The sequence below is a fragment of the Perissodus microlepis genome, chromosome 9 (genome assembly GCF_051167445.1).
Source record: "Perissodus microlepis isolate ML-2025 ecotype Zambia chromosome 9, ASM5116744v1, whole genome shotgun sequence".
NCBI classification, from domain to species: Eukaryota; Metazoa; Chordata; class Actinopteri; order Cichliformes; family Cichlidae; genus Perissodus; species Perissodus microlepis.
In genome coordinates this window covers 14496619-14511785 of record NC_140469.1, presented here as the reverse complement: position 1 = coordinate 14511785, position 15167 = coordinate 14496619, and the positions used below count along the sequence as shown (strand labels likewise).

At 40.0% G+C, this 15167-nt stretch overlaps 1 protein-coding gene across 1 annotated transcript; it reads left to right on the top strand.

Moving 5' to 3' along the window:
* The first annotated feature begins 30 nt into the window (after positions 1 to 30).
* On the top strand, positions 31 to 9149 carry LOC146380220 (palmitoyltransferase ZDHHC20-B-like). Its single transcript, XM_084939162.1, has 14 exons — positions 31 to 193; positions 1358 to 1384; positions 1754 to 1848; positions 1965 to 2085; positions 2176 to 2245; positions 2332 to 2364; positions 2634 to 2754; positions 3357 to 3392; positions 3637 to 3769; positions 3978 to 4104; positions 5447 to 5536; positions 5623 to 5735; positions 5827 to 5874; positions 6030 to 9149. The coding sequence occupies exons 1-13, from the start codon at positions 76 to 78 to the stop codon at positions 5868 to 5870; spliced, it is 1128 nt and encodes a 375-aa protein (XP_084795288.1). The 5' UTR covers positions 31 to 75; the 3' UTR covers positions 5871 to 5874; positions 6030 to 9149.
* Positions 9150 to 15167: the final 6018 nt, after the last annotated feature.

The window sequence follows — 15167 nt, the reverse complement described above, 5'->3', positions numbered from 1 at the left end:
ACCTCCCTGTTTCACATTTTTTGTTATCGTGACGTCACCCGTCGACACTCCCTTCTCCACAGTAGAGGGGGAAAGATGGCGCCCACACACGTACTGAGATGCTGTCAACGGGGCTTAGCATGGATACCTGTGATTTTTATCGCGCTCGTCGTCTGCTGGTCATACTACGCTTACGTGGTGGAGCTTTGTATATGTAAGTAGAGACCTCGTCGTCGTTTGTCGCGTCTTTTAAGGCCTTGAAAAGCCGGTGCTAACCATATTTCCTGACAGCACACACAAACACAGCGGCGGCTGCTGGCCAGCAGGAAGTAAATGAACTGCAGCCCAACAAAGGTGTTGGCAAACCCGTCCAAATCTAGATCCAGCTAATTTTCTGTTGGTTGCCATCGCCCGGGTTGCCATATATTCAAAAGAGGACTGTTTTAGTCAAAGAAAAACTAGCACTGTGCTGTCTTTTTTATGTTAAAGCTACCCGTCTTGTCTCTGTGGTTTTATGTGAAATTAAATGAGTGTGGATGGAGAAATAAACGGTATTTGACTGGCTGACACATAAATACCACACAACATGGCTCTTTTAATTAAACTGGCTTAAGGCAATAGTTGCGGATTGTCCCTCCCAAAAAAAAAAATATATATATATATATATTTATATGTGTGTGTGTGTGTGTGTGTGTGTGTGTGTATATATATATATATATATATATATATATATATATATATACACATAAATTCATGTAAGGTTGTGTCTAAGTGCTGTAATTCAGCTGTGAAAAATTCAACATGTGTATTTTTATTAGTCAGCTCCTAAAACTTAATCTTTGTTAACTATTTGGAAATGGAAAAAAGGTACACTTAACAACAGCAAGGTGGACTAATTAAATTGTCCTAACATGGTGTAGGAGATTAATGAGGCAATATAAAAGATTGCATGGCTGCTGTGCTCGTGAGGTGTGACTATGTATTTATTTATTTTTCTTCCTGCCCCATTTTTAGGCTTTATTTATTTATTATTAGATAAACGACTAGGTGAAAGTTTCTACTGGTTTTCTTTTGGTTTTTATCAGATATGTTGGCGTAAATATGGGAACTGGTTACACGCATAGGGGAAAGCTTTTTTTCTTAATTAAGGGGGCAGGGGGCGGTAGTTAATTAATTAATTTCTGATATGGATAACTGTAAAACATGCCAACCTTTTAATTTATTCGTTACTCGTGTACAGTATCAGTATTTTGAAAAGCATGCTTTGTAGAAGTGAATACAGTGTGGATAAATGATATGGTTGTTTCCACCATAATGTATAAAAGTTTATCAGTATATATAATATCTGACATATATTGTCTATGTTTTCTCTTTGCAGTCACCATCCCCAGCATAGGAGAGCAGAGTAAGTGTCCCAGGACATCAAACAATGTTTGTTTAATAAATCGTAAATGGAATTTTACTGAGCTGAGACTTTTTTATTGGCATAATCTTACTTAAGTTTCTGGAAAAGTACTCTGTAGACTTGGCTTTTTAAAGAAAAGGCTGGCACAGAAATTGTGTTTCCTCTCAAAGCGCTGAGGTTGGCCTGCTTGTAGCCCAGCAGCTCCTCCTCATCCAGCATAAACTATTAGCTTTCCTCTCTAATTAATTAATGGCGTAGTTTTTTTTTTTTGCTCTTAGGCCATGTTTTGCGTTACAGTGCCATTTCCTTATATAACCCACATATCAGTGCGTATGTCCTTGATCCTGATGCTCAGTTTCCCCCCTCCAGTTGTCTACCTGATCTTCTTCCACCTCTCATTCGTCATGTTTGTGTGGTCTTACTGGAAGACCATCTTCACCAAGCCTGCTAACCCTTCCAAAGAGGTATAACACTAATCCAATCCTCCAAAACAAAACAAGCCTGCTCTGTCTGCCTGTGTGTAATCCCCTGCTGCAGTAAATGGCAGCTTAAAAAAGGTATTTTGCTCCCTTCCCTCCAGTTTTGCCTCCCCAAGGCTGAAAAGGAACGCTATGAGAAGGAGGAGAGGCCAGAGTCCCAGCAAGAGATCCTGTGGAGAGCTGCCAGCAGCCTCCCTCTGTACACCCGCACAGGCGCTGGCGGTACGTCTGTGTCACTGAATGTAAATGAGAATGAATCTGTTCTGTTTGGAATTGAGTTATCATGATGATTGTTGTGCTAATTTATTGCAGCGATCCGCTACTGTGACCGCTGTCAAGTTATCAAGCCAGACAGATGTCATCACTGCTCAGCATGTGACATGTAAGGGAATCTTCTTTCCTTAAATTTTTTCTCTTACTCTTCAGTTTTTTAAAGTTAATCTTTTGTTTTTATTATTTTTTTGGCAGGTGTGTGCTAAAGATGGATCATCACTGTCCCTGGTATGTAAGAGCCACATCCTGTTGGTGCATTGAGTTAGTTAACCAAGAATAAAGTGCTTTCTAGACAGAAGTTCATTTTACTTTGTTCTCACGCTTTATAACTAACATACCTTAAATTACGACACGTTGCTACACCTTTTCAGAAACTGCTTAATAATGCCATTTGTTTGGTGCTACCTCACCAGTAGCCTCCACCTTTTGCAAACTTTGATAAGGTTTCTGCACCGGAAAGGAAACTGCATCCAAATGTGGTGTTTGTGTGTCTGCAGGGTGAACAACTGTGTGGGATTCTCCAACTACAAGTTTTTCATCCTCTTCCTGGCCTACTCGCTGGTGTACTGTTTGTTCATTGCAGCCACCGTCCTGCAGTATTTCATTAAATTCTGGACAGTGAGTAATGACGCACTGACACGCTATGCCCACTCGCCCCACAGCATGGAGTGAATGTGTGACACAGATGCAGAATCGGGTGGCACGTCGTAGCCAGGATGAGCATCTCTTGAGTTGGCTGTGCATGGCGCTGACCTCTCCTGTGCTGCGCTGTGCCGCTCCTCTGTTTTCTCTGTCCTCTCTCACCCTTCACCCTCTGACCGGCCCCCGCCCTACCCCTCTGTTTCCCCTTTCTTTTATCCCCAGTTCTCGCACACTGGCTCATTGTTCTCGGATCTTTTCTCTTTTTCTGCCTCCCTTTCCACTATCGGAGCCATCAGTCACACCACTCATGTGCCCGCAAACACCTCCTTTCTCTCTCTCTCGTAGCTGTTTCACTTCAATTTTCTCTCATCTCTTCCTCTTTTATCCCTTTGTTTCTTGCCAGTCCGGGCACAGTTTTCTTTCAACCCACTCTCTTTCATTCACCTCCCCCGCAGCTCCCCACTTTTCCACCCAACTTGGCCTTGACTTCTATTTGCCTCCTGATTTCTAAGTGCTCCCCCCTCCCGTCTGTTCTCTCCTGGTGTTGCTAACCACTCTTGTTTCTGTTTGTACTAAAGCTTTGCCGCAGGAAATCGGCAGAAAACTGCCCAAAGGTAACACAGCCATCCTCCGATGCCTCCCCCCTCCCCCACCGTCCTCACCGTTGTTGTTTTCGTGATGTGCATGCAAGTGAAGTGGCTCACATGAGACTTTTTTAAAAGTCATTTCTCTGCCTTTTTTTTTCTTTTTGTTTATATCAGCTCTCTGTCATTGCTCTTGCATTTCCAGAAATATCTCCGATGTGAATTTGTTATTGATGGCTGCCTGACTCTCCTCTTCTCCCGTCTCTCCCCCTAGAATGAGCTGACAGACACGCCTGCCAAATTCCACGTCTTGTTTCTTTTTTTTGTGGCCGCCATGTTCTGCATCAGTATTTTGTCCCTCTTCAGCTACCACCTTTGGCTTGTAGGGAAGAACAGGTCGACAATAGGTATCGTTTTCCTTGTATTTAATATCTAGCAGTGATTTCAAATATTCTAACAGTTTGTGAAGTTGAATGTCATTTTTTGTCATCATTATCACTGGAATAACTTTGTTGCTAGGGACGGAGTTTTGTTCCCCTCCTTTAGTGTTTGTCTAACAGTTCTCTTTCCCCTCTGTCTGCCTTTTTCTCTTTTCATTTTCCTCTTACCCTGCAGAGGCATTCAGAGCACCAGTCTTTAGGACAGGCTCTGATAAAAATGGTTTCTCTCTGGGTTTCCGAAAGAATATTGCTCAGGTCTTTGGTGACCAGAAGAAGTACTGGCTGCTGCCCGTCTTCACAAGGTAAAAAAAAAAAAGAGAGAGAGAAAAACTTTCACAGAGAGAGAGACAGACATTAAAGGGAGTGTTGTGGTTTGCCGTACACACAAAAGATTCCCGGGAGGAGACAAAACCCAAGCCTCTGAAGGTAACAAGCTAGTGTATTCCTAGCGCAGATCCCAAGCCCAGATAAATGAGTTGCATCAGAAAGGGTATCCAGTGTAAAGTGTGTGCCAAATCATGTGTACTCTTCCATCTGCCGTGCCGACCACTTGAGAAATAAGGGAAATATCCAGGAGTACCTTTCAGACAGAGGAGATCTAAAGCCCCTTTTCCATTAGTACTTAATCAGATCGACTCACCACAGTGCGCCCCGATTTTCAGAGTTTTCCATTAGGTCATAGTACCAGGTACTAAAATAGTACCTGCTCAGCCGAGGTTCTAAACAAACAGAGCAGGTACTAAAATGTGACGTTGTCAGACTGGATGCCACCGATTGGCGGGTCAATGGCGTCAAAAGATGAGTCATGAGAGTGTCTTGTTACCAAAAACTGAAACCGACATTTTTGAAACCTGGCAAAGTTGTTGCCTTTGTGTTGCATACTAATTAAGTCACAGGACCCTCGGCCACGTTGCTATGACAACAACCACACACATTTAGTGGTACTTGATTGTAATGGAAAAACCAGTCTGAGTCGTGGTGAGTCGATCTGAGTAGGTACTAACGGAAAAGATGCACAACAGAACCAGGAAGACCAGGATTTCTGTGTTAAATAAACAAAACCTGAAGAATCTGGTATAATTGTTTAAATACTGAAGTAAAAGCTAAAGCTGTGATGTTATTCTTTTAAATATAAGCCTAACTTTGTTGCAGCATAGACTATATGGGTTCGAAAAGTGAATCTAGAGTGTCTTAAACCTGCATTCTTTGTAATGAGCAGCAGGGGGCAGCAACTCAAGTTGCTTGTCGTTGGGGTTTTTTGTTTTTTAATAGAAGTCTGTAACAAAATGTCTACGTGTTTTCCAGATTAAATTATGGCTACACGTGCTAATTTCAAGCCATATTTAATACAAAATAATGCTTTTTTGTATTAAATACTTTCACATTAGAGTACGAAAATAAAATAAAGCAGGCTCCACCTATCACTTGTTGCATCTGGTTTATAAAGCACAAGTGCCAGATGCTAAAGTCGAGCCTTTAAAACAGCAGTCTGCAGAACAGTTTGTAACATTATGGTGTGTCCATCTTTTATATACAGTCTGTGGTTGCAGCAGCTCCTGAGGAAGTTCAGCTTCACGTTTTTTGGGGTTTTTTCTAATCAGTTGACAGCTCTTAATCTTTAGTTTCTCTGCTTGCTTACTGCAGCCAGGGAGATGGTCTGACGTTCCCCACCCGACTGGTCAACACCGACGTGGAGCAGGCCACAGTGACGCTGCAGTCAGAGCCCAGTAAAAGGTGCTAAATCTCGGTGCAATAGTAGAAGCTTCTGATAGGGCTTTTATTTTGAGAAAAATGGTGCTAATGGCAGCTAATTTTTCCAGTGCTGCTGACATCACTGTGAGTCCACTCAGCGAGTCTCAGAATCGCCTCCTGAGCAACGAGCAGCATGCTAATAACATCGGAGACCATCTGGCAAATGACACCCTCAAATCAGGTGAGTCCCAGCAGGGGTGTTATTATTACATAGAAAGGCTGAGCTGTTGATGTAAATTCTATCACGTATTCTGTTCTGCTTGTCTTCACAGCTGAAAGCGAAACCATTACAATCTCAATGGAGAGCGAGTCCTAACCAGGTAATCACAGTCAGCCACCTCTCAGCGAGTCTGTAGCTCTGGCTTAATGGTCAATCTGACTTTTCCAGATAGAACTGCTTTGTGTAAGTAATAAATATATGTATGAATATATATATATATTTTTTTTTTTTCTTTTTGTTTCTTTCCTGCCACAGGAGAAGCACCTCAGTCATCTACTACGATGCCTTAAGCAAAGCTAGAGTTCAGTTTCTCAGCAGTCTGCCAGCAGATGCCCATTTAAATCCATTCACAGTAACTATGGAAATGCAGTCCATTATCACAGTCATGTATTCCGTGCCATTAGCATTTCCACATGCTGTGTCATGAACGCATCTCACACCTCTCTTCGTAAGACATGAGACAAGGTTGTTTGCAGTTATGCGCATAAACACACACACACATACTAACAGTATACTGTATACATATTTCTGTTGCTTTTTTTTTTTTAACCTCTCACAATTGAAGTATTTATTGACGAGGACCGCTTTAAAGTGAATCAGTGCTACTGCTGAAAGCCTCCCAGGTCCACCAAGACTTGGAGATACAAAGCTGCCGTGAGGAGAGCCTGGAACAGCTTTTTTTGGTTTGTTTTTGGTTTTTTTAGAGAGGCAGTACACGATGTGGAGATGCATTGATTTACCCTTGAGTCTCATGTTGTCTCATTTTTTTAACGAGTATACGCGTAACAATGATCGACACCTCTTGAGATGGATGCTTCCCAACAAACCTGGACTATCTTACAGAAGACTCCACCACACGGTGAATCCGTGCACAACAAGGAAAACTCTAACCAGGTTTTGGGTAGACTTTTTGGGGTTTTTTTTAATCCATCAGAGCACAAGATGGCGCATTTGCACTTTGTAGATTATCCATCAAAGAAAAAAGTGCTGCTTTTTTTTTTTCCTTTTTTTTTTCTTTAAACAAAAAAAGTTTAAAAAAAAAAGGTGTTATGGATGTTGGTCGATCATTTGATTTTTTATTTTTTTTTCCTTTTTTTAATATAATGTATTGTGTGTGTGTCCATGTGAGAAAGAGAGAGATTGTGTGTAACAGTTGAAGTGGCAGTAAGTTTTCTTCTTTCCTACTAACAGACTAAAAGAATCAGCTTTATATGTGTTTTTTTATGGCCCGCTTGTGTCAAAGGAAAAAAAACAAAACCTGCTGCTTCGACTGGACGGTTTAACTTTGGAGATGAAGCTCGCTCACTATTTGTTCTTTTAGAGGCTGATCCATGAGTCTTAGCCCGCAATGTGCACAGCCTGTTTTTCTACAACTCAGTGCTTCAACCTTTACAAAGAACACCAACACTCTGCCAAATAAGGGCTGGCCTGTCAGGAGCTCTGACCTCCGAACCTGAAGTGTTTACAGCATATTAGCTTTATCCTAACCTCACTGGCCAATCTCATCATAACCAAATTGAATTCAACAGTAGTCGGGGCGCAATATTTTGTACATTTATTTGTCGCTCCGACCTGCTGTGGGTCATGATGTCCGTGCAATACCAGTGCTGGCCAGCAGGTGGAGACAAGAGTCCTGTTTGTCCACTCTCATTCAGCTAAATGTCTTTTCTTTTGTGTGTGTGTGTGTGTGTGTGTGTGTGTGTGTGTCTTTTTGATATCACTACATCACTTCCTCGGGGCTCACTTCACTTTCAGGTTAAATCGCTTTCTTAATATCCTTTAATATGCATTAAATTCCTGTAATAACTCATCTGGATTTAATTTGAAAGTGAATTGAACCCCTCTGATAGAGCTACAGCCTCTGCTCACCTTGTTGCTGTAGACATGTGTGGATGTCTGTATTTTGGAATCGGCTCGTTGTTGTGATCTTGAGCGTGAGCTTGTTTAATTCCTGTGCCGTGTCAGTGTGTAACATCTGGGAATTTACTCACGGGGTCTGCGGAAATCTGTAAGGAAAGTGTTTTTAATACCCAGAAGACAGTGTTGCTCACATTTGTCAGCATGACCAAATAACAATTGTTCAGGAGTGAGTTCCTTTTCCAAGAAATGTTATTGTTTAAGTGCAGCATTGTAAGGCGATGCAGCGAATTCCTGATGTCTGCCATTCCTCACACCTCTGATCACATCCCTGAGTGTTGCTGGAAAAGCCTCCTGCTGAATATATCCAACCAGACACTGGTGGTGTACAAGTTTACAGCTGTTTCTATCATGTACAGCGTGTTAGTGTTATCGTAACATGTGCTGAATGTATCACAGACGGGACAGTAAAGGTATGAGTGTTTTTAAAAACAACAACAACAAAAAAACAGCCTGATCTTTAAACTTCTTGTTTACTTCTTGAATCCTCCAATCATCTTTGACCTTTTGAGCCCAAGTATATTTATAATAACTCTTTTTGCAGAGCAGTTATTGGAGAATATTCACTATTGTATAATGACGTGGTTGAATCAAAACAAACAAAAAAAAAGGTAGCAGGTTAAATTAATTTCTAAGATCATGATCCAAGCCAAGGTTATGTTCTGATTATATGTAGATCTTTTCTAAAAATAGCACTCAAAAATTTCAAGAAATTAAACTTTAAAAATAAGAAGACATTTTTGTATCGTGTATAAGGAGCTCGGCTAATTCCACTTATCATTTACAGCCACTGATTCTAAAAGTGTGGACTTGTCCTATTGTTTTCAAAATGCCTGTATTCTCTCTGGGCTGTTTGTCCTTGAGACTAAAGTGCGCCTGTGTGTGTGTTTTGTAATGCTTAAGTGAGTGTTCTTTTGTAATATTGTGGTCTCGGACAGAAGCTTCTGTGCAGCGATGAGATGATACCTGATTAATGCTCAAAAGCATGGCGCCTAACTTCTGTAAAGATGTTTTACCATGATAACGGGGTTTATGGTGTTATAAAAGTCACTGTTTGTTTTTGTTTTTTGTTGTTTTTTTTTAACTATAGCTAGCTGTGTTATTTCAACTCTATAAAGCCATAAAAACTCCTTTGACAATGGAAGAAGGATCTGAAAACCTCAGTCTAATATCAGCTTTTCTTTTCTTTTTTGTTTTTAGACTGACAACACGTTACATCTGTGTTCATGGTGCAGTGCAGATGTAGCCATCATAACTTGCTTTTTGCTACATTCTGGATTCTTTTTTGTTACAATGTCCTATTTTACAATGTATGTATATATATATTGATAATGTAAGAAAACAGAAGACAGCATATATTTTTCTTGTCTGATTAATTTTACTGTTCCTATTTTGTGAATGAAGTACATGCCTCTACACAATTAACGTGAAAATAACAATAAATGTTTTTCTAAAAAGCTCAAAGCATTATACTTTTTTTTTTTCTGAGAACTTAAAGCACTTTTTACTACATGGTTCATTCACCCAGTCATGCCCACATCACTGAAATCTAACACTCGTTCACACACTCACACTCTGATGGATGCATTGGGAGCAGCTCTGGATTCAGTAGCTTGCCCACAGACCTTCTGATTGGTAGATGACAAGTTCTACGTCGAAGTTTCCCATCAATGTAGGATTGAAAATCCTGGAAATCTGTTCAGCGTAATCAGGAATGCTGGAAGTCACCTCCTCACGTCTGCCTGGGTGTTAAAGAGTACGCTGCAGAGTTCCAGGGAACTCGCATCATACTAAGCCTGTGTTTCGTTTTCCAACATAAGGTCTCAAGTGATATCACTTGAAAAGAATTTATTACTTTGTGCATCTGTTTTTCATTTTTCATATGCAGCATGTTTATGTAGGTTCTCAGTCATCCAGGTCACGGTCGTCTTATGAGCTTGAGTTGAAGGCAGATAGACTTCTATATTTGATTCTTAAAGATGTTCAGCCTCTGATCCAAAATGGAATCCCAGGTGTGAAACATCTAGTGGGGTTGTCACCTTGTTGGGGGTCCTGAGTTGTTGACCCACCCTTTCAGCACATGACTTGCAAGGGTCACATGGTCCCAAGCTTGGCTTATTTGTGAGGTAAGTAGGTAATTTATTGATCCTACAAGGGAAATTATTTGTGTTACACTACACTATCATCATAGTTGAAATAAAAATGCCACAGGCTCTTAGTGATGGCATTATACTGTGCAAGATATAAATATATAATCAACAGTGATTTAAAAAAAAAAAAAAAAAAAAACTTAAAGAAGAGTAAAAACAAAACTGAGATTGTGCAAGAGACTGGTGCAAATCGGATTAATACATTTTAAATGTGCATTCAATCTAGGAACCAGCTGCAAGATGGTTTAATAACAGACCGTGCGTGTGAAATCTAATGCCTCACATGGGTGCTCATGCGAGTTATTGTACAGTTTGATAGAGACAGGTATGATTAATTTCCTGAATAACTTCCTCACTCCCCCTGCTGTACAAACTGATGCCACTCTAACAGATAGTCAGCAATCCAGGAGACATTGGAAATAGTGACACCCAATGCAAGCAGCCCCTCACTCAGCAGAAGTTGTTGGATTGTATTGACAATGGCGGAAAGACAGAAACAAAAACAAACAAACAAAAAACACGATTCTCACAATGTTGCAGCAGGTTGTAGAGATGCTGCAGGACTCTAAGACTAATGCGATCGGGTCCTGCAGCCTTGCTTTGGTGTTGCTGTTCAAGTGTTTCACTCGTCTCCTCAGCTGGCCACTGGATACTCCTCACTGGACTGTGCAGCATTGCTTAGCTCATGTTTGGGTCTTTTGTCCCTGAGATTATCCAATTTTTCTGATGTTGTTGCTGGGTCTAAAGTGCACCAGGATATTATGGTTGGAGAAAAGTCTCTTCAATGTCATAGGTTCCTTTCTATTCTATTCTATTCTATTCACTGACTTAATGAAGTTTGGATAGTAGATAGCCACATTTTAAAGGCTTTCATGGTGTGTGTGTGTGTGTGTGTGTGTGTGTGTGTGTGTGTGTGTGTGTGTGTTTAGGAGGGAACGTTCTATGCCTAGTGGTGTAAGGCCCTGATAACGTTATTTGTGTTTCAGTAAGTAGGGGAATCAAAGAAGAGGCGTGTCTGTGTAGGCCAGGAAAGGTATACTCCATGGAGAGCATGATGTTTCTGTGCACTGAAACGATGTGTTTGATGAAACCCTGTGCTTCTTAGGTTTTAAATTTCACTGTGTTGTCATTGACATACCTGCACTTCCAAATTAGTGATCACAACTGACTGTTGTTCCCTCGCATTTGTTGGGTTGACAGAAACTCTGAACAATGCGATGGCCCAAAAATAATAGATCTTAGTGAAGAAACACGCTGGGAAGATCTCTTAGAGCCTTTTCCAAAAAACTGCAGATTCCAATATTATCAAACAATTCCATGTAATTACAAGTTATTCTGATGTGTCACCACTTTGCCGAGGTCAGGAAGGAGACCCAAACTGTTACCCTCAGATGAGAGGAAATTGGTAAGGATGTTCAGAAACCACAAAGGCTCAAGCCTGCCATGAACTGGAAACTCCTGGAATGCCAGCATCACAGTTCATAGCGACGAGACTTTTACATCACCTTGGAGAGGGTGAGAGGGTGCTGACCAAAAAAGATGCCCCTGCTCCAAAATCAACTCCTTCAAGCTCGACTGAAATTTGCAGCTTCCCACATGGACAAGCCGAATGTCTTCTTGACAAAAGTTTCTAAATTCTTCTAAATTCCTTAGCTTTGACTCAAATCAACAGCTATGCGGATGAAACTTTGAGTTGGGCAGGACAATGATCCCAAACACTCATCAAAACTGGAATGGGTAATGCTGGCTAACATTAAGCTCCTAGAATGGTCTCCCCAATGCCCTGACCTCAACCCTGTTGAAAAAATTAAGATATGAGTCTGTATGCATACAACTGACCCTCGTTGGAGAAAATCCAAAATAAATTCAAACTCTTGCACACAGTCAATAGAGATGTGTGCTGTAAAACCATCCCACCCTGGAAAAAGGTCAGTTCAAAGAAGGCATTAAGAGCCCTTTCTAGGACCAGTATCTTCTTAGAAATGGTTTCATTTACCTGAAAAGCAGGACACTGATCATGGAAACACGTTTCATGGTTAACATACATAACAAAAACAGCTATATATTTGTAGAGAGAGAGCAAGTCTTATTACACACTACAGTTGCAGAGCAAACTACATGAAATACTATATTAAATTATTTTTCTCTAATCTGTTTTATCTTCGTGTTTAAGCTTTTTCAAGTAATGGCAACTAAAGAGTCAAGTATAAGTCAATTAAGTACTGTATCTACATTTCTTTCATGTATGCTGTCCAATAGAGGCTGAACCATTTGAAGTCCGGCATCACTTGTGTCACTGCTCTGACCGCTGGTGGTTGAGACAGACAATACTTGGAGAGGAGGGCTCTTCCACATGTTGCTTCAGGACAGTCAAATCTGAGGGTGACAAATAAAAATATTAGAATATAAGGTATATACAAACGTTAAATTAAACGTTAGTGTTAAAATTAAGAAATAGAAATAAACGTTTTCATTGACAACGTGAAATGTGTACACTGTAAAATGTAATATTGTGTTTAATTAAAAATATTAAATAGGCTGAACTCAGTTTTTATCACTTTGTTATTAGAACTCGATTTAAATAAGTTACCAGTACATTTTATGCAAAAACGCTGATAAACTCAATTTATTTGAGTTGTCTTAACTTAGAAAAACTAAGTAAGATGGAAGTTTTGCTTCTCAGTGTGGAAGGATGAAAGATGTGTTTTGAAAATGCCACCTCACTACCGTCCTCCTCCCCCTCGGATCAGTCCGCATGTTCATGGTGCCAGCATTTGTTATGGAACATGTTGAGCAAACCTGGAAAAGCGTCAGCTCAAGATATTATTGTTTTCATTGCTGTGAATCTTTACCTGACACACTGACTTGGTGAGTAAATGTTTACTCTTATTCAAACTGATTTTGTGGCTTCTCTTAGTTTAGCACCAGGTTTATAATCTTGGTAGCTAGTTAGTGTTAGTCTAGCGTTGCTGCTGCCGCTGGGCTCATGTTACTTAAAAATTAACACCACAGCCTTAAAAACCTTACATAAAACTATGTCGGTGAAATTTTCTGTTGAGTTTCTGTTGTTTGAAATAAAAAAGTGAGATAAGAGCCCAGACAAAATTCTTCGGGAGGTGCAGCCGTTAGGGGTGGGGTGTTTCAATCCATAGCCATAACTAACTAACTAACTAATTATATATATATCATGTTTAACCTGAGTAGCAAAAGACCGCAGGGGGTTGAAAACAATACGCCAGGAGTTAGCTGTGCTGGCGGACTCTATCGAGCCTTGACCTCCCGGTCAGCTATTGCGCTGGTGGATAACAGAGCTCTCCGAAAACGTGGAAGCACTTTTGCAAATATGTGATATTTTGATAAATTAAGTAGATATTTGACCATTACATAGCTACATTCTCGGCTGAAAGTATCTTAAAAGGTTATTTTGTGACCCAGAAAGGGTAGTCTGGGGAAAAGGAGGATCGCATTTGTCAGTGCGGTTGTTGGAGCCTGTGCGTACTTGTAAGCGCAGCAATGGCGGAGGAGCGCGGCTAAAAAACTTATTACTTTTCCTGGGTCACAAAATAAACTTTTAAGATATTTTCAGGCGAGAATGTAGCTGTGTAAAGTTCAAATATCTGCTCGATTTATCAAGACATCACATATTTGCAAAAATGCGCCGAAGTTTTCAGAGACCTGTCAAATCTAGCCTGTATTTAACAACATAAGCAAACTCTATGTTACAATGATTGCACAGCCATTCAGGATCAAATCAGTTTCTGAAAAATGTTCTGCTTTTTCTCCCTCTGCTTGCTTCTTACTGTCTTTGAGGCCCCGGACCAGCACTCCTGTTGTTGGACAGAAAGACATCAACTCAGTGGTAAGTATTTTGGTTTTCCAATATATTAGCAACTGTCAGTGACATTTATATTAATCAGGCTGGACTTTAATCATACTTTAGATCAGCCTGTTTTACTTATTGTTTTATTTGTGCTTTGGTTTGGGGAAGTTGTTTCTTTACTGATCTTTTCCTGTCTTCTGTTATTAGACTTGAGATATGACTGCACTATGCCGTTGCTGGTGACTCCAGTTAATTCTACAAGACACGCTGTGTAAGTAAACAAACAACAACAGTTTGGTCTGCATTTCTTGAAAGATCACATCCCCCAAACTTAGTTTAGAGGGTCTACACTGTAAATAGTGAAGTCTGCAAGTTTTCTTTTGTTTTGTGCCCATATCATTTTGCACATCATTATAATGAAAGTTATTGACCATGTTTGCATAGCCCTTTTTAAAATGATGCTTTCATGACATTATTGTATGTTGGGTGGTGGTCACGGCTATCCAGACTGACAATTGGGACATTGAATGTCACCTCTCCGGTGGGGAGGGAGCCTGAGATTGTCCAAATTGGAGTCTATTTTATACCAAATGCAGAAAAAAATGTTTTAAGAAAGCAATTAAGTTCATGTTCCAAAAAATATGATTGTTTTCTTGCAGGACAACAGGAGAGATGAGTCCTCCGTCACAGATGGTGTGGTCAGTGAAGATGGTCGCCTGCAGGTTCAAGCTCATTGCATCTCCAACCCACATCCACTGCCACTGTACTTAAGGGAAGTTAAAGACTTTCTTCTGCACCTACATTTGGATCACCTCGATCCATGATAGTCATTCAGGCAGTAATGCATGGACTGGAAACAAGCCATCCTTAAAATAATACAACATTCCAGCTCCTGTGTTGGAATGAAAAACAAATGTGTTGATTAAATCAGAGACTGCACTTGTGACAGAACAACAAATATTTTATTTTGATTACATAAGTAATGTAAGTACAAAACAAACTTGTGGTAGGCCTAAACTTATTTTCAGAATAATTACATCTGAGACTTTGTTTCATTGTAAGATTATAACAGTGATGGCAATATAATTGTTTGTTGTTCAGCAGAACAGTGTCCAGTATGTTGGCTGTTATACTTTGTTGTGTTTGAAAATAAAAGTTGGGCTCATTTTAACATCATTACAAAAAGTGTTGTTAATTATTTTTAATCATATTCAGGTTACCACAAATTGTTTTTTCATTTAGTTGAACTTGAAATGTTTGTCAGTAGGTAAACAATTAGTATTGTACAGTCAGAAATATAAAGTTATTCTTAATACTGCAGACTTGCAATGTATAAGTTGTCCTAACAGTCATCTTAAGTAAGCTTTACTTAGTTTTTTGAGGCAACGAGTTTCCTTAATTTTTTTGAGTTCTGGGAACTAACAAGGTTGTACAGTGTACTCAAAATGAGTAAGTTGCCCTAATTTGGTCATCTTACGTAAACTTGATCCAATTTTTTTGAGTTCT

Bases quoted from the DNA above. Each gene is read 5' to 3' on its own strand.
- LOC146380220 (XM_084939162.1), top strand. From the start codon at position 76: ATGGCGCCCACACACGTACTGAGATGCTGTCAACGGGGCTTAGCATGG. The intron at 2,365-2,633 runs GTATGTAAGAGC...GTGTGTCTGCAG, and splicing joins ATGGATCATCACTGTCCCTG to GGTGAACAACTGTGTGGGAT. The intron at 5,736-5,826 runs GTGAGTCCCAGC...TTGTCTTCACAG, and splicing joins AAATGACACCCTCAAATCAG to CTGAAAGCGAAACCATTACA.